Source organism: Ranitomeya variabilis, chromosome 8, assembly GCF_051348905.1.
Source record: "Ranitomeya variabilis isolate aRanVar5 chromosome 8, aRanVar5.hap1, whole genome shotgun sequence".
Taxonomy (NCBI): Eukaryota; Metazoa; Chordata; class Amphibia; order Anura; family Dendrobatidae; genus Ranitomeya; species Ranitomeya variabilis.
In genome coordinates this window covers 215,177,634-215,202,795 of record NC_135239.1, presented here as the reverse complement: position 1 = coordinate 215,202,795, position 25,162 = coordinate 215,177,634, and the positions used below count along the sequence as shown (strand labels likewise).

The 25,162-nt window shown below is 43.1% G+C and overlaps 2 protein-coding genes across 2 annotated transcripts in view; both read left to right on the top strand.

The window, feature by feature from the left end:
• Nucleotides 1-937: 937 nt before the first annotated feature.
• LOC143788864 (extracellular calcium-sensing receptor-like) lies at nt 938-12,875 on the top strand. The gene is made up of 6 exons (XM_077278777.1): nt 938-1,140; nt 1,476-1,770; nt 5,722-6,552; nt 8,726-8,953; nt 9,156-9,279; nt 11,959-12,875. Exons 1-6 carry the CDS (start codon nt 938-940, stop codon nt 12,873-12,875), a joined length of 2,598 nt encoding a protein of 865 aa, XP_077134892.1.
• A 1,201-nt stretch (nt 12,876-14,076) lies between these two features.
• Nucleotides 14,077-25,162, top strand: part of LOC143788863 (vomeronasal type-2 receptor 26-like) — a 40,231-nt gene continuing 29,145 nt past the window's right edge. The window contains exons 1-2 of the mRNA XM_077278776.1: nt 14,077-14,285; nt 24,377-24,665. Of these exons, the coding sequence (XP_077134891.1) occupies nt 14,077-14,285; nt 24,377-24,665 (498 nt within the window). The remainder of the gene's footprint in view (nt 14,286-24,376; nt 24,666-25,162) is intronic.

The following is a 25,162-nucleotide window of genomic DNA, read 5'->3' as shown; positions in this document are numbered from 1 at the left end:
AAATATATAAAAATGAGTTACATAGTGTTTATCTATCTATCTATCTATCTATCTATCTATCTATCTATCTATCTGTCTATTATCTATCTATCTATCTATCTATCTATCTATCTATCTATCTATCTATCTGTCTATTATCTATCTATCTATCTATCTTCTATCTATCTATCTATCTGTCTATTATCTATCTATCTATCTATCTGTCTATTATCTATCTATCTATCTATTATCTATCTCTCTATCCATCTCTCTATTATCTATCTATTATCTAACGATCGATTATCGATCTATTATCCATCATCTATCTATTATCTATCTATTATCTATCATCTATCTATTATCTATCTATATCTATCTATTATCTATGTATTATCTATCTATCTATCATCTATCTATCTATCTATCTATCTATCTATCTATCTGTCTATTATCTATCTATCTATCTATCTATCTATCTATTATCTATCTCTCTATCCATCTCTCTATTATCTATCTATTATCTAACGATCGATTATCTATCTATTATCTATCATCTATCTATTATCTATCTATATCTATCTATTATCTATGTATTATCTATCTATCTATCTATCTATCTATCTATCTATCTATCTCTCTATCCATCTCTCTATTATCTATCATCTATCTATTATCTATCTATATCTATCTATCTATCATCTATTATCTATCTATCTATTTATCTATTATCTATCTATTATCTATGTATTCTCTATCATCTATCTATTATCTATCTATTATCTATCGATTGATTATCTATTATCTATTATTATCTATATCTATCTATATCTATCTATTATCTATCTATATCTAGTATCTATCTATATATATCTATCTATCTATCTATATCTCTATATCCATCCATCCATCCATCTTTTTTTGTCCCCTTTTTCTCACCCTCCGGTCTTCCGCTCAGACGATGCTTCTCTTTTTCGGGATCTCTACGTTCCTCCTGGTATCAGTGAGTGAAGCTTCTCCATCCTGTCGATTCTCAGAGACGCCATTACCGACTTATAAACATGGCGGACGGATCCTCATCGGGGCGCTGATTCCTGTGCACGAGAAAACTGTCAAACAAACATTAAAGTTTGCAGCCAAGCCTCCGTCCCGCATGTGCGAAAAGTAAGTGACCCCTGTACATTATTTACGGACGGGGCAATGATGTCAGGATTTAACTTGTAGATCGCAAGACGAGGACAGAAAACTGCGCGAGATCTGAGGTTACGGCTCTGAGAGAAGTTTATTTCTGCGTTATTTCCCATGATCGTCAGGAGATAGGAGACCCCTCGCCTCTGTACATAGTGGAGAGGATACAATCGTGTCTATGCGCTGACGGATACTTTGTAGGAAAGAGAGATTTGTGCTTCGCATTTTTTGCACCCATTTCTAATATTTGGGGGTCTTCACATCAGAATATAGAAGTCCTGAGATTTCTCTTTTCACCTCTTGTTCCTTAGGTTTTACATGGAGAAATACCAGTACGTCCTCGCAATGTTATTTGCCGTGGAGGAAATCAATGCCAGCCCTCTGCTGGTGCCGAACGTCTCGCTGGGCTACGAGGTTTATGACTCTTGTTATTCGGACCTGGCCGCCATAGACGGCGTCATGTATTATCTGTCAGGACACCAATCCAAGGTGCCAAACTACAGCTGCCGCTCAGAGCCCCCCAAACTGTCCGCCGTGGTGGGAGACTCACCGTCATCTGGGTCGGTGGCAATCGCACGAATATTGGGGCTCACACATTTCCCACAGGTAAAGAGGTGAAAGGACAGAGGTCTGGGGTCTGCGCCGGGCAAGGTACTGTATGCACCGGACAGAGGTCTGGGGTCTGCGCCAGGCATGGTACTGTATGCACCGGACAGAGGTCTGGGGTCTGCGCCAGGCATGGTACTGTATGCACCGGACAGAGGTCTGGGGTCTGCGCCAGGCATGGTACTGTATGCACCGGACAGAGGTCTGGGGTCTGCGCCAGGCATGGTACTGTATGCACCGGACAGAGGTCTGGGGTCTGCGCCGGGCAAGGTACTGTATGCACCGGACAGAGGTCTGGGGTCTGCGCCAGGCATGGTACTGTATGCACCGGACAGAGGTCTGGGGTCTGTGCAGAGCAAGGTACTGTATGCACTGGACAGAGGTCTGGGGTCTGCGCCGGGCATGGTACTGTATGCACCGGACAGAGGTCTGGGGTCTGCGCCGGGCATGGTACTGTATGCACCGGACAGAGGTCTGGGGTCTGCGCAGAGTAAGGTACTGTATGCACCTGACAGAGGTCTGGGGTCTGCGCAGGGCAAAGTACTGTATGCACTGGACACAGGTCTGGGGTCTGCGCAGAGCAAGGTACTGTATGCACCGGACAGAGGTCTGGGGTCTGCGCAGAGTAATGTACTGTATGCACCGGACAGAGGTCTGGGGTCTGCACAGGGCAAGGTACTGTATACCTGTACGTCAGTCACTGTTGGTCACGTCTATACCTGTACGTCAGTCACTGTTGGTCACGTCTATACCTGTACGTCAGTCACTGTTGGTCACGTCTATACCTGTACATCAGTCACTGTTGGTCACGTCTATACCTGTATGTCAGCACTGTTGGCCACGTCTATATCTGTACGTCAGTCACTGTTGGTCACGTCTATACCTGTACGTCAGTCACTGTTGGCCACGTCTATACCTGTACGTCAGTCACTGTTGGTCACGTCTATACCTGTACGTCAGTCACTGTTGGCCATGTCTATATCTGTACGTCAGTCACTGTTGGCCATGTCTATATCTGTACGTCAGTCACTGTTGGCCACGTCTATATCTGTACGTCAGTCACTGTTGGTCATGTCTATACCTGTACATCAGTCACTGTTGGTCACGTCTATACCTGTACGTCAGTCACTGTTGGTCACATCTATACCTTTGTGACAGTCACTGTTGGCCACGTCTATACCTTTGTGACAGTCACTGTTGGCCACGTCTATGCCTGTACGTCCGTCACTGTTGGCCACGTCTATACCTGTATGTCAGTCACTGTTGGCCACATCTATACCTGTACGTCAGTCACTGTTGGCCACGTCTATATCTGTACGTCAGTCTCTGTTGGCCACGTCTATACCTTTGTGACAGTCACTGTTGGCCACGTCTATGCCTGTACGTCCGTCACTGTTGGCCACGTCTATACCTGTATGTCAGTCACTGTTGGCCACATCTATACCTGTACGTCAGTCACTGTTGGCCACGTCTATACCTGTATGTCAGTCACTGTTGGCCACGTCAATACCTGTATGTCAGTCACTGTTGGTCATGTCTATACCTGTACATCAGTCACTGTTGGCCACGTCTATACCTGTACGTCAGTCACTGTTGACCACGTCTATACCTGTACATCAGTCACTGTTGGCCACGTCTATACCTGTACATCAGTCACTGTTGGTCACATCTATACCTGTACGTCAGTCACTGTTGGCCACGTCTATACCTGTACGTCAGTCACTGTTGGTCATGTCTATACCTTTATGTCAGTCACTGTTGTCCACGTCTATACCTGTACATCAGTCACTGTTGGCCACGTCTATACCTTTGTGACAGTCACTGTTGGCCACGTCTATACCTGTACGTCTGTCACTGTTGGCCACGTCTATACCTGTACGTCAGTCACTGTTGGCCACGTCTATACCTGTACGTCAGTCACTGTTGGACACGTCTATATCTGTACGTCAGTCACTGTTGGTCACGTCTATACCTGTACGTCAGTCACTGTTGGTCACGTCTATACCTGTACGTCAGTCACTGTTGGCCATGTCTATACCTGTACGTCAGTCACTGTTGGCCACGTCTATATCTGTACGTCAGTCACTGTTGGTCACGTCTATACCTGTACGTCAGTCACTGTTGGTCACGTCTATACCTGTACATCAGTCACTGTTGGTCATGTCTATACCTGTACGTCAGTCACTGTTGGTCACGTCTATACCTGTACGTCAGTCACTGTTGGCCACGTCTATACCTGTATGTCAGTCACTGTTGGCCACGTCTATACCTGTATGTCAGTCACTGTTGGCCACGTCAATACCTGTATGTCAGTCACTGTTGGTCATGTCTATACCTGTACATCAGTCACTGTTGGCCACGTCTATACCTGTACGTCAGTCACTGTTGACCACGTCTATACCTGTACATCAGTCACTGTTGGCCACGTCTATACCTGTACATCAGTCACTGTTGGTCACGTCTATACCTGTACGTCAGTCACTGTTGGCCACGTCTATACCTGTACGTCAGTCACTGTTGGTCATGTCTATACCTGTATGTCAGTCACTGTTGGCCACGTCTATACCTTTGTGACAGTCACTGTTGGCCACGTCTATACCTGTACGTCAGTCACTGTTGGCCACGTCTATACCTGTACGTCAGTCACTGTTGGCCACGTCTATATCTGTACGTCAGTCACTGTTGGTCACGTCTATACCTGTACGTCAGTCACTGTTGGCCACGTCTATACCTGTACGTCAGTCACTGTTGGCCACGTCTATACCTGTACGTCAGTCACTGTTGGTCATGTCTATACCTGTATGTCAGTCACTGTTGGCCACGTCTATACCTTTGTGACAGTCACTGTTGGCCACGTCTATACCTGTACGTCAGTCACTGTTGGCCACGTCTATACCTGTACGTCAGTCACTGTTGGCCACGTCTATATCTGTACGTCAGTCACTGTTGGTCACGTCTATACCTGTATGTCAGTCACTGTTGGTCACGTCTATATCTGTACGTCAGTCACTGTTGGTCACGTCTATACCTGTACGTCAGTCACTGTTGGCCACGTCTATACCTGTACGTCAGTCACTGTTGGCCACGTCTATATCTGTACGTCAGTCACTGTTGGATACGTCTATACCTGTACGTCAGTCACTGTTGGTCACGTCTATACCTGTACATCAGTCACTGTTGGTCATGTCTATACCTGTACGTCAGTCACTGTTGGTCACGTCTATACCTGTACGTCAGTCACTGTTGGCCACGTCTATACCTGTATGTCAGTCACTGTTGGCCACGTCTATACCTGTATGTCAGTCACTGTTGGCCACATCAATACCTGTATGTCAGTCACTGTTGGTCATGTCTATACCTGTACATCAGTCACTGTTGGCCACGTCTATACCTATACGTCAGTCACTGTTGACCACGTCTATACCTGTACATAAGTCACTGTTGGCCACGTCTATACCTTTACATCAGTCACTGTTGGCCACGTCTATACCTGTACGTCAGTCACTGTTGGCTACAACTATACCTGTACGTCAGTCACTGTTGGCCACGTCTATATCTGTACATCAGTCACTGTTGGCCACGTCTATACCTGTATGTCAGTCACTGTTGACCACGTCTATACCTGTATGTCAGTCACTGTTGACCACATCTATACCTGTACGTCAGTCACTGTTGGTCACGTCTATACCTGTACGTCAGTCACTGTTGGCCACGTCTTTACCTGTACGTCAGTCACTGTTGGCCACGTCTATACCTGTACGTCAGTCACTGTTGGTCACGTCTATACCTGTACGTCAGTCACTGTTGACCACGTCTATACCTGTATGTCAGTCACTGTTGACCACTTTGCTCCCTGTACGACAGTCAGTGTTGGGCTATGCTGATGTGGTTGATGTACTGTTACCGCTTTTGGGGTCTTCTGAATCACTATTTTCCCGGTTTTCTTTCCAGATCAGCTATGCTTCAGCTCTTCCCTCCTTGGCCGATAAGACCCAGTTCCCTTCCTTTGTCCGCACAGTCGGTACTGTGGACTCTCAGCCTGTTGCTGTGGTCCAGATGATGAAGCACTTTAATTGGTCCTGGGTTGGCATCTTGTCTTCCAATAATGACTATGGAGACGAAGGAAGCCGGAAGCTGAAGGTGGAGATGGCAAAGAACAGCATCTGTGTGGCTTTTGCCAAAACCCTCTCTACCCCTCCAAGCAAAGAAAGTCTCGATAACATCATCACCTCCATACAAAAAACCAAGACCAATGTCATTGTCCTGTACGCGTACGCCACCGAGCTGATTGCTTTTTTCCAGGCCATCATTGCCAGCAAGATCTCTGGGAAAGTCTGGATCGCGGTAGGGAGTTGGCTGCCCTCAGCCGTCTTTACACAAAAAGATCTATGGACCGTCCTTAATGGGACTCTTGGGCTGGCCAAATACAGCTCTAACATCCCAGGTTTCCGGGACTTCCTCTACAGCGTAGAACCAGCAAAGTACCCCAATGATATCTTCATCAGGGAGTTTTGGGAACAAGTGTTTCCTTGTAAGTGGAAGGAGAATTATGTGGGCAACATATCCAGTGCCACCAATGTCACGTGGTGCAGCGGCAAAGAAAACCTGACCAAAGTGGACAATTCAGTGTACGACACCACAAACTTCAGATTATCTGTGTCGGTGTACAGTGCTGTGTACGCCGTGGCACACGCTATACATAACATGCTGTCCTGCCAGGAGGGGACCGGACCCTTCAGCAACGGCACATGTGCAAACGTCAAGGATTTCCAACCATGGCAGGTATGGAGCGAATGAGAATGTGTAGAATCGTCAGTGAAAGTATAAACTTTATCCTCTGATACTTTGTGTCCTCTGCTCTGGACTCACCATACAATTAGGTGCAGGAATATTTGGACAGTGATAAGTTTTGGCATTTTAGCCGTTTACTAAAACATATTCCAGATCCAGTCCTATCATCAATCTGGGCTTAAAATGCCGACTCTCAGCTTTCATCTGAGGGATTTGCATCCTAATCGGAGGAAGGGTTTAGGAATTACAGTTCTTTAATATGGAGCTACCTCCTTTTCAAGGGACCAAAAGTAACTGGACAATTCTCTGAAAAGCTCTTTAATGGCTGCTTGGGCTATTCCCTTGTTAACTCATCATCAATTAAGCAGGTAAAGGTCTGGAGGTGATTCCAGGTGCGGCATTTGCATTTAGAAGCTGTTCCAACATGTGGTCAGAGGAGCAGTCAATGGAAGATAAACAGATCATCCTTAGGGTGTAAAAAAGAAGAAATCCATCAGAGAGGTGATAAAGCAGAAATGTTGAGTGGCCTAATCAACAATTTGATGCATTCTGCAGAAAAAGAGCGCACTGGTGAGCAGCGAACGGAAAAAGGCCTGGACGTCCCCGAAAGACAACAGTGGTGGATGATCGCAGAATCCTTCTCATGATGAAGAAAACCCCTTCACAACATCCCCCAAGTGAAGAACACTCTCCAGGAAGTCAGGGTCTCAGTATCTAAGTCTACCATACAGAGAAGACTTCAGGAGAGCGAATACAGAGAATTCACCACAAGGCCACAATGTACCAACCAATAATTAGCCGGGAAATACAAAGGCCAGATTAGACTTTGCCAAAAAACATCTAAGGAAGCCGATCAGTTCTGGAATAACAAAACTAAGATCAACCTGTACCAGAATGGTGCGAAGAAGGAGAAGGCTTGGAGCGACTTCTGATCCTCGGCACATCCTGTGTAACACATGGTGGAGGCGGTGTGATGGCACGGGCATGCATGGCTTCCAATGGCATCAGGTCATTAGTGTTTATTGATGACATCACTGAAGGCTGAAGACAAAACTGAAGGCAAAAAAGCTACAAACAAGTAAGAACTGAAGTTATTACAGTAAAGGCGAAAAAAACTCACACCGGAGGAGACCAGTGATGGTGATGGCCATGGCCTCCAGGCTGTCATTATACAAAGCCTCACTCCGGAGGAGACCAGTGATGGTGATGGCCATGGCCTCCAGGCTGTCATTATACAAAGCCTCACACCGGAGGAGGCCAGTGATGGTGACGGCCATGGCCTCCAGGCCATCATTAAACAAAGCCTCACACTGGAGGAGACCAGTAATGGTGACGGCCATGGCCTCCAGGCCGTCATTATACAAAGCCTCACACCGGAGGAGACCAGTGATGGTGACGGCCATGGCCTCCAGGCCATCATTAAACAAAGCCTCACACTGGAGGAGGCCAGTAATGGTGACGGCCATGGCCTCCAGGCCGTCATTATACAAAGCCTCACACCGGAGGAGACCAGTGATGGTGACGGCCATGGCCTCCAGGCCATCATTATACAGAGCCTCACACCGGAGGAGACCAGTGATGGTGACAGCCATGTCCTCCAAGCCGTCATTATACAAAGCCTCACACCGGACGAGACCAGTAATGGAAATGGTCATGGCCTCCAGACTTCAGCCATCATTATATAAAGCCTCACACTGGAGGAGACCAGTGATAGTGACGTCCATGGCCTCCAGACTTCAGGCCATCATTACTGCAAAGCCTCACACTGGAGGACACCAGTGATGGTGACATCCATGTCCTCCAAACTTCAGGCCATTATTGCTGAGATGGATTCTCTACAAGGGGTTAAAGAAGGAAATTTTATTTATGGGGAAGTGAATGTATCTAATTGCTTATGAGCCCCTGAAATGAGGAGGCTTTATAGGAAAATGGCTGCAATTCCTAAACGTTCACAGGAGATTTCTATTTAACCCTTCTTAATTTAACCTGAAAGTCTCTACTTGAATTGCAAAATAGCAAAATAGCGGCCTGCAGAGCTGAAATCATGAAGATTTGTCACTGGCCAAATATTTCTGGACCAAAGTGTAAGTGATACTTTGTATCCTCCGCTCTGTGCTCACTGTAGATACAATGTAACATTTTCTGCCTCTTCTTTGCCTTCAAGCTTTTCTATTACATTAAACGTGTGCTCTTCCTGACCTCGGCCGGGGAGAGAGTCGCCTTTGATGAAAAGGGAGAATTGAAAGGACTTTATGATGTTCTGAACTGGCAAATGTCTGAGGATATGAAGGGAGAACTTGTCAACGTCGGGATCTTTGATGACTGGGGCCCCAATGGTAAAAAGCTGATCCTGAATGAAAAAGGGATCATATGGGGAGAGAAGTACAAGGAGGTGAATGGTCCTGATTCTTAATTCTTGTTACATTACCTGATGTTCTGCAGCAGCTGTCTCTGACCTGTGATTCCCTAGCTGGAACTACAACTCCCAGCATGCCCTAACAAGCTGCCCGCCCACTTGGATTTCACATTGCCAATTGTTGCTTCCCATTATTACTTCAATATTATCAGGTCACTCATCCATTGTCTTCTTTCAGGTCCCCTCATCTGTGTGTTGTGATAGTTGCCCCCCAGGATTCTGGAAGGCTCCCAGAGAGGGGCAACCGTTTTGCTGCTATGATTGTCATCCTTGTTCAGATGGAGAAATTTCCAACCAGACCGGTGCGATCCTAGTTTATAAAAATGCCGACATTTTCTTTTCTAGCTCTGGATCTCTTGCAAAGTTCAGAATTTATTAGTTCAGTTATTACTGTGACATCGATAATAGAGGAGACGTCGGCGGATCGCTGCACGTTATAAAGACGGAGCGATTACTACTAGTGATGAGTGAGTGTACTCGCTGCTCGGGTGATCTCCGAGTATTTATGACTGCTCGGAGATTTAGTTTTTCTTGCTGCAGCTGAATGATTTACATCTATTAGCCAGCTTGATTACATGTGGGGATTCCCTAGCAACCAGGCAACCCCCACATGTACTCAGGCTGGCTAGTAGCCGTAAATCATCCAGCTGGGGCAAGGAAAACTAAATCTCCGAACACTAACAAATAATCGGAGATCACCCGAGCGTGCTCTGGAAAACCCGAACAACAAGTATACTCGCTCATCACTAATGACTACCACTACTATTATTACTACTGTTACTATTACTACCACTATTATTACTACTATTACTACCACTATTATTACTACTACTAGATGGTGACCCGATTCTAACGCATCGGGTATTCTAGAATATGTATGTAGTTTATTTATGAAGATTTCCACGTAGTATATAGCACAGCCACGTAGTATATAGCACAGCCACGTAGTATACAGCACAGCCCACCCAGTATATAACACAGCCCACGTAGTATATAGCACAGCCACGTAGTATATTGCACAGCCACGTAGTATATAACACAGCCCACGCGGTATATATCACAGCCATGTAGTGTATAACACAGCCCACGTAGTATATATCACAGCCACGTAGTATATTGCACAGCCACGTTGTATATAACAGCCCACATAGTATATAGCACAGCCCACACAGTATATAACACAGCCACGTAGTATATAGCACAGCCCACGTAGTATATAGCACAGCCACATAGTATATTGCACAACCACGTAGTATATTGCACAGCCACGTAGTATATAAAACAGCCCACGCAGTATATAACACAGCTATGTAGTATATAACACAGCCCACATAGTATATATCACAGCCACGTAGTATATTGCACAGCAACGTTGTATATAACAGCCCACATAGTATATAGCACAGCCCACACAGTATATAACACAGCCACGTAGTATATAGCACAGCCCATGTAGTATATAGCACAGCCACATAGTATATTGCACAGCCACATAGGACATTGCACAACCAGGTAGTATATAGCACAGCCAGGTAGTATATAGCATAGCCCACGCAGTATATAACACAGCCTACGTAGTATATAGCACAGCCCACGAAGTATATAAGATAGCCCATGCAGTATATAACACAGCCCACGTAGTATATAGCACAGCCCACGGAGTATATAAGACATCCCATGCAGTATATAACACAGCCCATGTAGTATATAACACAGCCCACGTAGTATATAGGACAGCCCATGTAGTATATAGCACAGCCCACGGAGTATATAAGACAGCCCATGCAGTATATAACACAGCCCACATAGTATATAGCACAGCCCACATAGTATATAGCACCGCCCACGCAGTATATAACACAGCCCACGTAGTATATAACACTGCCACGTAGTATATAGCACAGCCACATAGTATATAGCACAGCCAAATAGTATATAACACAGCCCATGTAGTATATAGCACAGCCCACGTAGTATATAGCACAGCCCACATAGTATATAACAGCCACGTACTATATAGCACAGCCCACGTAGTATATAGCACATCCACCCAGTATATAACACAGCCACGTAGTATATTGCACAGCCCACGCAGTATATTGCACAGCCACGTAGTATATAGCACAGCCCACATAGCATATAGCAAAGCCTATGTAGTATATAGCACAGCGACGTAGTATATAACACAGGCCACACAGTATATAACACAGCCCACATAGTATATAACACAGCCCACATAGTATATAACACAGCCCACATAGTATATAGCAATGTGGGCACCATATCCCTGTTAAAAAGAGAAAAATAGTTATATACTCACCTTCCGTCGGCCCCCGAATCCAGCCCAGACCTTTAACGATGCTCCTCGCGACGCTCCGTTCCCAGTAATGCCTTGCAGCAATAACACGTGATAATGTAGCGGTCTCGCAAGACCGCTACGTCATCTGGGGTCATTGCCGCAAGGCATTACTGGGAACGGAGCATCGCGAGGAGCGAGACAGGCTGCCGCGGACGCTGGAAGGAGAGAATATAATGATTTTTTTTATTATTATTTTTAGCATTATATGTTTTTACTATTGATGCTGCATAGGCAGCATCAATAGTAAAAAGTTGATCTCACAGGGTTAATGGCAGCGTTAACGGACTGCTAAAACCCTATGGGGGCGCTGACTGGAGGGGAGTATGGAGGGGCCAATTCGCGGCCGGACTGTGCCTGTCGCTGATTGGTCGCACCCAGCCGGCCGCGACCAATCAACGACGTGGGATTTCCGCGACAGACAAACGGAAGTGGACCTTATACAATTATATAGTAGGATTACTACCACTACTGTTACTATTACTACCATTATTACTATTACTGCCCCTCTCTATTGATTTTCAGCCTTAATAAGATGTATCTATGGCAGACATTCACTAGAAATGTTACAATTCTGGAATAGACTTGATACATTGTATCTAAGCATTGTCTACTCTTTATTCAGATACCACCGAGTGCATGAGGTGCCCAGAGGATCAGTGGTCCAATGAGGACCGAGTCAAATGTATCCCGAAGGTGGTTGAATTTCTCTCGTATGGAGAACCCTTGGGCGTAGCATTGTCCACCATCACCAGCGCCTGCTCGCTCCTCACCATCTCAGTTCTCTATATCTTCATCCGTTTCTGGGACACTCCACTAGTGAAGGCTAATAACAGGAGCCTGAGCTATCTTCTGCTGGTGGCTCTGCTCTTCTGCTTCCTCTGCTCCTTCTTGTTCATCGGCCGCCCTTCCATCATCACCTGCCTCATCCGACAGGCCGTGTTCGGGACCATATTTTCCCTTTGCGTCTCTTGTATCTTTGCCAAAACTATTACTGTTGTCATTGCCTTTAGTGCCACAAAACCAAACAGCTCCCTCAGGAAATGGGTGGGATCCTCAATTCCCAACTCCATGGTCCTCACTGGCTCAAGCATCCAAAGTGTGATCTGCATGACGTGGGTCATCATGTATCCGTCATCTCCAGAACTCAACATGAAGACAACGAAGGGTGTCATCACCGTAGAGTGCAGGGACAGGTCCATCACCTTCTTCTACATCATGTTGGGATTCCTGGGATGTTTGGCTCTTTTGACCCTGGTCATTGCCTTTCTGGCCAGAAACCTCCCTGATGGATTCAACGAGGCCAAGTTCATTACATTCAGCATGTTGGTCTTCACCAGTGTCTGGATCTCCTTTATCCCTGCCTATATCAGCACCAAGGGCAAGTACATGGTGGCCGTGGAGATTTTTGCTATCCTCTCCTCCAGCCTTGGACTGATTTGCTGTATTTTTGCCCCAAAATGTCACATTATCATTTTGAAACCTCATATGAACACTAAAGAGTATTTAATCTCAAAGAGTCAGATCGTAAAGAAAACATAGAAATCATCTGAGTGGCGGCAGACTGGGCACCAGACTGAACAATCAATCTTTATAACTTTCACCCTCAATATTTGACTTTACTTATCAGAATGTGATATTTTATGTGAATATCAATGTATAAAATGTGCAGCTCATATCTGGGCTGTTGAAGCAAAATCACATTACGTTTCCCGCGTTCCCATCCCACTGGTTAGCTTTACTGTGTAGACTGAGACATGTTCAGCAGAGCCATCTCATGATCACTAGAGGGCAGGGATCTATTGTACGGCCATCCCACTGGTTAGCTTTACTGTGTAGACTGAGACATGTTCAGCAGAGCCATCTCATGATCACTAGAGGGCAGGGATCTATTGTACGGCCTTGATAATACAGGACGTTAATGCCATACACTGACCCTCCATTATCCCTGCGGGAGGCGCCGTATCTATCCATAAAGTGTATCAGTCTGTCTCTCATTCTTTGCAGCTGCCATAAAGCGCACTCCCCCTGCTGCACCGGATATACAGACAGTACAGGGATTATCTACTACAGGCGGAAATATATAAAGGGGGGAAATAACCTTCCCCAACAATAGGAATAACATAGACGACACATCCGCTGTCATTTCTTAGGTCTTTATACCTTTGTTTGAGGCCGGGTAATAAATTCACCGTTTTCACAATGTTCACGTCTTCTTCTCTTTCGTTTAATATTTTGTGTATATTTGTAATGATTTTCGCATATGTAATTTTCCAATCACCTGCCCTGGTCATGGTTGTCAGCAGATGTCAGGGGTCAATGACCATGAAGGCGGCCAACACTTTCCTCATCCTGCGTCTTTCCATCATCTTGCTCCTCGGTGGCCTCCAAAATCTCACCGAAAACAACTTTGTGGCTTTACTACAAAACCCCAGATGCCTGGAAATAACGAGTCTCCCGAGCAGCCGCTAATCGCAGGCCAGACTTGTCCTGGAGGACCAGAGAATTGGATGTTTCACTGGAGGTTTCACCAGATCCACCAGGAATAGAATAGATGATTGGAAACTGACACAATCATTTATTCCATTTTCCACAATTATCCCATTAGAACATCTCAATTATCCTGTCACTTGGCGGCTGATCAGGTAATCATGGGGGAAGAGCTATAAGAGAGGCGCCGCCGCTCCTCCCGGTGGTCACACACATGACTCTGGTCCTTCACTGTCACGTCTCCGACCTCCCGATGAGGTTATCGAAGATTCTAGTTTTTCTAGCGCTCATTGGAGTTGTCCAAGAATCTGCCCAAAATCGATGCCACCTGGAAAAAGAAAGTATTCAATCCTTCTCCTCCCGGGGAGACATCGTCCTCGGAGTCATCACTCTCATCCATTCCACCATCGACCAAACGTACGAGACGTTCAACGAGAAACCGGAGGCCGCGACCTGCGAAGAGTAAGAGAAAGAAAGCGCCGAGCACAGAAAGAAATGATGGAGAAAACGTAGGAAGAGAGAAGGAAGGATTTGTCTATAAATCATCTATCTATGATCTATCTATCTATTATCTATCTATCTATTATCTATCTATCTATTTATCTATCTATCATCTATCTATCTATGATCTATTATTTATTATCTATCTATTATATATCTATCTATCTATTATCTATCTATCTATGATCTATTATTTATTATCTATCTATTATCTATCTATCTATCTATCTATTATCTATCATCTATTATCTATCTATCATCTATCTATCTATCTATTATCTATCTATCATCTATCTATCTATCTATCTATCTATTATCTATTTATCTATCATCTATCTATCTATCTATGATCTATTATTTATTATCTATCTATTATATATCTATCTATTATCTATCTATCTATCTATCTATCTATCTATCTATCTATCTATCTATCTATCTATTATCTATCTATCTGTTATCTATCTATCATCTATCCTATCTATCTATTATCTATCATCTATCTATCTATCTATCTATCCATCATCTATCTATCTATCTATCTAAAAGAAAAAAGGAGGCAGCACTCCAATAAATTATGAAAAAAGTGAACTTTATTAGTCCATATGGTGAGGCCACAGCATATGGGCTAATAAAGTCTACTTATTTCATCATTTATTGGAGTGCGCCTCCTATTTTCTTCTATATTATTTTTACAAATGGATATCTATCTATCTATCTATCTGCAGTATCATCTATTATCTAGCTGTTATCTATCTATCCATCTATCTATCTATCATCTGTCTATTATCTACTGTAATGCAGCGGTCGCACGTTACGCAGTGAAGAGGCAGTGACCCACAAAGTTCAAACACAAAACTCCTTTAATGTGTTACTCCATGGCATTAGAGTCTAATTCACACACAAGTGCATATAATATTAGTGTCCCTTTCACAGCACTACATACTACACGGCGTCCTTTAGACTATTTTATTATTATTTATTTATATAGCATCATTGATTCCATGGTGCTGTACATGAGACGAGGTTACAGACTACAGTCACTAAACACGCTTGCCTTCCCTTTGACCAGTAGGCATGGGCGACTGCACCACCGTGTCAATGTCTCTTACTCAGTCCATGATATCCTCCAGATAGCAGCTGGGAACCATATCCTCCTTTTTGCAGGCACTAAACACGCCAGTCCTCCTCTGACCAGTTGCTGTGGGCGTCTGCACCGCTGTGTATGTTGTGGGTGCCAGACCTTTCAGCTACCTTGGCTGTTCGGCTCTGCTTGCTTGTGTCGCTTCACACACAGCCAGCGCTCTGCAGAGCCTCCTGCTCTGCACTCCTGCCAAACACCAGACTCACACTGACATTACACCTGACACACCCAAACCCTTTACTGCAGGGCTTTTAACAAAGAAACCCGTGGCCTCCAGCCACATGGAAAAAAAGGGCAGGAATGAAACGAGCTACAGGACTACCATCCTGCAGTCTGTTTCACAACACAACAGCCGAGAGCAGGTTTCCCCTACATCTGCCTTTGACACTAGCATATCCAAGACTACACTTATTTTTATTATTTCTAGTCTGCATTGCAGCCACCGCTATGCCCGTGACTGCGACGCACTCCTATGGCCTTCATACAGTGACCCCTACCTGTGACACCGGTCACTGCTTCACCATTGCAATCACAGCTACACCTGCGACTGCAATGCCCCCTCATGGCCTCACTATGCCTCCGTGTGCATCCTGGGGAGAACAAACAGTGACCCCTACCTGTGACACGGGTCACTGCCTCACACTATCTACAGTTGAAATCAGAAGTTTCCATCCACTATAAAGACACATCTGACATATCTGACATGAAATCAGAATACACCTTTCCTGTTTTAGGTCAATTAGGATTACCATAATTATTAATATTTGCCAAATGCCAGAATAATGAGAGAGAGAGAGAATGTTTTAAGACATTTTTCTTACTGCAAAATCAAAAGTTTCCATACACTAAGATTACTATGCCTTTACACAATTCTGGACTGCCCATATGATGATGTGATGTGTTTGGAAGCTTCTGATAGATTTTTATGGCAACATCTGAGTTAATTAGAGACACATCCGTGGATGTATTTTAATGCACACCTGAAACACACTGCTTCTTTGTGTAGCATCATGAGAAAGTCTAAAGAAATCAGCCAAGATATCAGGAAGAGAATTGTAGACTTGCACAAGTCTGGCTCATCTTTGGGTACAATTTCAAGACCCCTGAAAGTGCCTCGTTCATTTGTACAAACAATTACACGTAAGTATAATCAAGATGGCAATATCCAGCCATCATAAACCTCAGGAAGGAGACAGGTTCTGTGTCCCAGAGATGAACGTGCTTTGGTCCGACATGTTCATATCAACCCAAGGAGAAAAGCAAAAGACCTTGTGAAGATGATGGCGGAAGCTGGTAACATTGTGTCACTATCCACAGTGAAACGAGTACTGTATCAACATGGGCTGAAAGGCCACTCTGCCAGGTAGAAGCCATTACTCCAAAAGAAACATAAAAAAAGCCAGAGTAATGTTTGCAAATGCACACAGGTACAAATACCTTAATTTTTGGAGACATGTCCTGCGGTCTGATGAAACTAAAATATTAAAATTGAACTTTTTGGGCATAATGACCATCGTTAGGTTTGGAGGAAAAAGGGAGAAGCTTGGAAGCCTAAGAACACCATCCCCACTGTGAAACATGGGGGAGGCAGCACCATGTTGTGGGGTTGGTTTGCTGCAGGAGGGACTGATGAACTTCACAAAATAGATGACATCATGAGAAAAGAAGATTATGTGACAATACTGAAGCAACATCTCAAGACATCAGATAGGAAGGTAAAGCTTGGGCAGAAATGGGTCTTCCAAATGGAGAATTACCAGAAGCATACTGCCAAGATGGTAACAAAGTGGCTTCAGGATTAATAATTATGGTAATCCTAATTGACCTAAAACGGGAAAGGTTTATTCTGATTTCATGTCAGATATGGAGAAAAACATTCAGATGTGTCTTTATATAGTGGATGGAAACTTCTGGGTTCAACTGTATCTATTATCTATCTATCTATCTATCTATCTATCTATCTATCTATATTATTATTATTATTATTATTATTTATTTATATAGCACCATTAATTCCATGGTGCTGTACATGAGAAGGGGCTACATACAGGGTTATAGATATCATTTACAGTAAACAAATTTACAATGACAGACTTGTAGAGATGCATACTGTGATTCTTTACTGTAAGAGCAGTAAGACTATGGATTCTTTACTGAATGATCAGTGAGGCTGTGGATTCCTTACGGTAAGAATAGTGAGGAAAGAAGGAAATGGAAAGTCAGTAATTTAAATGTTGAAAGAAAATCAGTAGAACTTGTACCTTATTCATTCGTTCATTTTTCTATGATGAGAAGTCCAGTGGGCGGTGCTACAGAGTGACTGACAGTTTTCTTTATGCACAATCATACAGGATCCGCCCACAGGACTCCTAAGAATAGAAATGGGGATATAGGAAAAGTTCTTATTATAAAACTATATCTGGGTCTCAGCTCCTCCTGCTTTATAACATTCTGGCTGCACAACTTAACAGGTTCCATTTAAAGGGGTTGTTCCATTGCAGACATTAACATCACGTTGTCTTCCCCACATTCATTAACGTCACGTTGTCTTCTCCACATTCATTAACATCACATTGTCTTCCCCACATTCATTAATGTCACGTTGTCTTCTCCACATTCATTAACGTCACATTGTCTTCTCCACATTCATTATTGTCACGTTGTCTTCTCCACATTCATTAACGTCACATTGTCTTCCCCACATTCATTAATGTCACATTGTCTTCTCCACATTCATTAATGTCACATTGTCTTCTCCACATTCATTAATGTCACATTGTCTTCTCCACATTCATTAACGTCATGTTGTCTTCCCCACAGTCATTAACGTCACATTGTCTTCTCCACATTCATTAACGTCACGTTGTCTTCTCCACATTCATTAACGTCACGTTGTCTTCCCCACATTCATTAACGTCACATTATCTTCCCCACACTCATTAACATCACGTTGTCTTCTCCACATTCATTAACGTCACATTGTCTTCTCCACATTCACTAACATCACATTATCTTCCCCACACTCATTAACATCACATTGTCTTCCCCACATTCATTAATGTCACGTTGTCTTCTCCACATTCATTATTGTCACGTTGTCTTCTCCACATTCATTAACATCACATTGTCTTCTCCACATTCATTAATGTCACATTGTCTTCTCCACATTCATTAACGTCATGTTGTCTTCCCCACATTCATTAATGTCACTTTGTCTTCCCCACATTCATTAACGTCACGTTGTCTTCCCCACATTCATTAACATCACGTTGTCTTCTCCACATTCATTAATGTCACATTGTCTTCCCCACATTCATTAACGTCACGTTGTCTTCCCCACATTCATTAACATCACGTTGTCTTCCCCACATTCATTAATGTCACGTTGTCTTCTCCACATTCATTAACATCACATTGTCTTCTCCACATTCATTAACGTCACGTTGTCTTCTCCACATTCATTAACGTCACGTTGTCTTCTCCACATTCATTAATGTCACATTGTCTTCTCCACATTCATTAACGTCACATTGTCTTCTCCACATTCATTAACGTCACGTTGTCTTCCCCACACTCATTAACGTCACGTTGTCTTCTCCACATTCATTAATGTCACATTGTCTTCTCCACATTCATTAATGTCACATTGTCTTCCCCACATTCATTAACGTCACGTTGTCTTCTCCACATTCATTAATGTCACATTGTCTTCTCCACATTCATTAATGTCACATTGTCTTCTCCACATTCATTAATGTCACATTGTCTTCTCCACATTCATTAATGTCACATTGTCTTCCCCACATTCATTAACGTCACGTTGTCTTCTCCACATTCATTAACGTTACGTTGTCTTCTCCACATTCATTAACGTCACGTTGTCTTCTCCACATTCATTAATGTCACATTGTCTTCTCCACATTCATTAATGTCACATTGTCTTCTCCACATTCATTAACGTTACGTTGTCTTCCCCACATTCATTAACGTCACGTTGTCTTCCCCACATTCATTAACGTCACGTTGTCTTCCCCACATTCATTAATGTCACGTTGTCTTCTCCACATTCATTAACGTCACGTTGTCTTCCCCACATTCATTAACATCACGTTGTCTTCTCCACATTCATTAATGTCACATTGTCTTCCCCACATTCATTAACGTCACGTTGTCTTCCCCACATTCATTAACATCACGTTGTCTTCTCCACATTCATTAATGTCACATTGTCTTCCCCACATTCATTAACGTCACGTTGTCTTCCCCACATTCATTAACGTCACGTTGTCTTCTCCACATTCATTAACATCACATTGTCTTCTCCACATTCATTAACGTCACGTTGTCTTCTCCACATTCATTAACGTCACGTTGTCTTCTCCACATTCATTAATGTCACATTGTCTTCTCCACATTCATTAATGTCACATTGTCTTCTCCACATTCATTAACGTCACATTGTCTTCTCCACATTCATTAACGTCACATTGTCTTCCCCACATTCATTAACGTCACGTTGTCTTCCCCACATTCATTAATGTCACGTTGTCTTCCCCACATTCATTAATGTCACATTGTCTTCCCCACATTCATTAACGTTACGTTGTCTTCCCCACATTCATTAATGTCACGTTGTCTTCCCCACATTCATTAACGTCACGTTGTCTTCCCCACATTCATTAATGTCACATTGTCTTCCCCACATTCATTAATGTCACATTGTCTTCTCCACATTCATTAACATCACATTGTCTTCTCCACATTCATTAATGTCACGTTGTCTTCCCCACATTCATTAACGTCACGTTGTCTTCCCCACATTCATTAACGTCACGTTGTCTTCTCCACATTCATTAACATCACGTTGTCTTCTCCACATTCATTAATGTCACATTGTCTTCTCCACATTCATTAATGTCACATTGTCTTCTCCACATTCATTAATGTCACATTGTCTTCCCCACACTCATTAACATCACGTTGTCTTCTCCACATTCATTAACGTCACGTTGTCTTCTCCACATTCATTAATGTCACATTGTCTTCTCCACATTCATTAATGTCACATTGTCTTCTCCACATTCATTAATGTCACGTTGTCTTCCCCACATTCATTAATGTCACGTTGTCTTCCCCACATTCATTAACGTCACGTTGTCTTCCCCACATTCATTAACGTCACGTTGTCTTCTCCACATTCATTAATGTCACGTTGTCTTCTCCACATTCATTAACGTCACGTTGTCTTCTCCACATTCATTAATGTCACGTTGTCTTCTCCACATTCATTAATGTCACATTGTGTTCTCCACATTCATTAATGTCACGTTGTCTTCCCCACATTCATTAATGTCACGTTGTCTTCTCCACATTCATTAATGTCACGTTGTCTTCTCCACATTCATTAACGTTACGTTGTCTTCTCCACATTCATTAATGTCACATTATCTTCCCCACACTCATTAACATCACATTGTCTTCCCCACATTCATTAATGTCACATTGTCTTCTCCACATTCATTAACGTTACGTTGTCTTCCCCACATTCATTAACGTCACGTTGTCTTCCCCACATTCATTAACGTCACGTTGTCTTCCCCACATTCATTAATGTCACGTTGTCTTCCCCACATTCATTAACATCACGTTGTCTTCTCCACATTCATTAACATCACATTGTCTTCTCCACATTCATTAACATCACATTGTCTTCCCCACATTCATTAACATCACGTTGTCTTCTCCACATTCATTAACATCACATTGTCTTCTCCACATTCATTAACATCACATTGTCTTCTCCACATTCATTAACATCACATTGTCTTCTCCACATTCATTAACATCACATTGTCTTCCCCACATTCATTAACATCACGTTGTCTTCCCCACATTCATTAATGTCACATTGTCTTCTCCACATTCATTAATGTCACATTGTCTTCTCCACATTCATTAATGTCACGTTGTCTTCCCCACATTCATTAACGTCACGTTGTCTTCCCCACATTCATTAACGTCACGTTGTCTTCCCCACATTCATTAATGTCACGTTGTCTTCCCCACATTCATTAACGTCACGTTGTCTTCTCCACATTCATTAATGTCACATTGTCTTCCCCACATTCATTAACATCACGTTGTCTTCTCCACATTCATTAATGTCACATTGTCTTCTCCACATTCATTAACGTCACGTTGTCTTCCCCACATTCATTAACGTCACGTTGTCTTCCCCACATTCATTAACGTCACATTGTCTTCTCCACATTCATTAATGTCACATTATCTTCCCCACATTCATTAACGTCACGTTGTCTTCCCCACATTCATTAACATCACGTTGTCTTCTCCACATTCATTAATGTCACATTGTCTTCCCCACATTCATTAATGTCACATTGTCTTCCCCACATTCATTAACGTCACATTGTCTTCCCCACATTCACTAACATCACATTATCTTCCCCACATTCATTAATGTCACATTGTCTTCCCCACATTCATTAACGTCACATTGTCTTCCCCACATTCATTAACGTTACGTTGTCTTCCCCACATTCATTAACGTCACATTGTCTTCTCCACATTCATTAACGTCACATTGTCTTCTCCACATTCATTAACGTCACATTGTCTTCCCCACATTCATTAACGTTACGTTGTCTTCCCCACATTCATTAACGTCACGTTGTCTTCTCCACATTCATTAACATCACATTGTCTTCTCCACATTCATTAATGTCACATTGTCTTCCCCACATTCATTAATGTCACATTGTCTTCTCCACATTCATTAACATCACATTGTCTTCCCCACATTCATTAATGTCACGTTGTCTTCTCCACATTCATTAATGTCACATTGTCTTCCCCACATTCATTAACGTCACATTGTCTTCTCCACATTCATTAACGTCACGTTGTCTTCTCCACATTCATTAACGTCACGTTGTCTTCCCCACATTCATTAACGTCACATTGTCTTCCCCACATTCATTAACGTTACGTTGTCTTCCCCACATTCATTAACGTCACGTTGTCTTCCCCACATTCATTAATGTCACATTGTCTTCCCCACATTCATTAACGTCACATTGTCTTCCCCACATTCATTAACGTCACATTGTCTTCCCCACATTCATTAACGTCACATTGTCTTCCCCACATTCATTAACGTTACGTTGTCTTCCCCACATTCATTAACGTCACGTTGTCTTCCCCACATTCATTAATGTCACATTGTCTTCCCCACATTCATTAACGTCACATTGTCTTCCCCACATTCATTAATGTCACATTGTCTTCCCCACATTCATTAACGTTACGTTGTCTTCCCCACATTCATTAATGTCACATTGTCTTCCCCACATTCATTAACGTCACATTGTCTTCCCCACATTCATTAACGTCACGTTGTCTTCCCCACATTCATTAATGTCACGTTGTCTTCCCCACATTCGTTAACGTTACGTTGTCTTCCCCACATTCATTAATGTCACATTGTCTTCTCCACATTCATTAACATCACGTTGTCTTCTCCACATTCATTAACGTCACGTTGTCTTCCCCACATTCATTAACGTCACATTGTCTTCTCCACATTCATTAACGTCACATTGTCTTCCCCACATTCATTAACGTCACGTTGTCTTCCCCACATTCATTAATGTCACATTGTCTTCTCCACATTCATTAACGTCACATTGTCTTCCCCACATTCATTAACGTCACGTTGTCTTCTCCACATTCATTAACGTCACATTGTCTTCCCCACATTCATTAACGTCACGTTGTCTTCTCCACATTCATTAACGTCACGTTGTCTTCCCCACATTCATTAATGTCACGTTGTCTTCTCCACATTCATTAACGTCACGTTGTCTTCCCCACATTCATTAATGTCACGTTGTCTTCTCCACATTCATTAATGTCACGTTGTCTTCTCCACATTCATTAACGTCACATTGTCTTCTCCACATTCATTAATGTCACATTGTCTTCCCCACATTCATTAACGCCACATTGTCTTCTCCACATTCATTAATGCCACATTGTCTTCTCCACATTCATTAATGCCACATTGTCTTCTCCACATTCATTAATGTCACGTTGTCTTCCCCACAGTCATTAACTTCATATTGTCTTCCCCACATTCATTAATGTCACGTTGTCTTCTCCACATTCATTAACGTCACGTTGTCTTCCCCACATTCATTAATGTCACATTGTCTTCCCCACATTCATTAATGTCACGTTGTCTTCCCCACATTCATTAACGTCACGTTGTCTTCTCCACATTCATTAACGTCACGTTGTCTTCCCCACATTCATTAACATCACATTGTCTTCTCCACATTCATTAATGTCACATTGTCTTCTCCACATTCATTAATGTCACGTTGTCTTCCCCACATTCATTAATGTCACGTTGTCTTCCCCACATTCATTAACGTCACATTGTCTTCTCCACATTCATTAATGTCACATTGTCTTCTCCACATTCATTAATGTCACGTTGTCTTCCCCACAGTCATTAACTTCATATTGTCTTCCCCACATTCATTAATGTCACGTTGTCTTCTCCACATTCATTAACGTCACGTTGTCTTCCCCACATTCATTAATGTCACATTGTCTTCCCCACATTCATTAATGTCACGTTGTCTTCCCCACATTCATTAACGTCACGTTGTCTTCTCCACATTCATTAACGTCACGTTGTCTTCTCCACATTCATTAATGTCACATTGTCTTCTCCACATTCATTAATGTCACGTTGTCTTCCCCACATTCATTAATGTCACGTTGTCTTCCCCACATTCATTAATGTCACATTGTCTTCTCCACATTCATTAATGCCACATTGTCTTCTCCACATTCATTAACGTCACGTTGTCTTCTCCAGTTTCCTTATCAGATATTACAGAGACGTCCTTGCAGTGGTTTTTGCCATTGAGGAGATTAATGAGAATTTTCATCTCCTGCCGAACTTCACCCTGGGGTTTAATATCTTTGACTCGTGTGTTTCGGAGGCTCGAGCCCTCCAGGCCACCCTGAAGCTTCTCTGGCCGGAGTCCAGTTATGAGTCCAGTCCTCGCTGGAAGGATCCATTCCTGGCCGGGATTGTCGGAGACTCCATGTCCACCTTGTCAATCCCCATAGCCAGGATCCTGGGTCCGTGCCACTACCCTCAGGTAAAGCTCTGGTGGGGCAGTGATACATTGTATGGACACCTCATTCCTTGGTAACATGGACAGCAGGTTCTGGGTGGGAAGACGATGGCCACTTCTAGAGAACGTCTTCTGCAATATCTCCAGCATGAAACGTTCTCTATTGAGGCTGAAAAACCTTAAAGAGAAAATGTCATAAAAAATCATTTGTTGCTTAAATCGGATTTTTTGTTACATGTATTTTTTATTTATTGGTGATGTTTATTATAAAAAAAATTAGGAATTTGACTAGTTTTTCACCTCTGGGGCATTCTTAGACTCATAGAATCTGCATTTCAGAAGCAGTAAAATTCCTTACTATCCCAGTAGGCATGAAAATAAAAGATAACACTTCTATGTATGGCAGGTGGAACATGAAGATGTGGGCACTGGTGCATTGGGGCACATGGAGGTGGGGTCACTGGTGCATTGAGGCACATGGAGGTGGGGTCACTGGTAAATTGGGGCATGTGGAGGTGGGG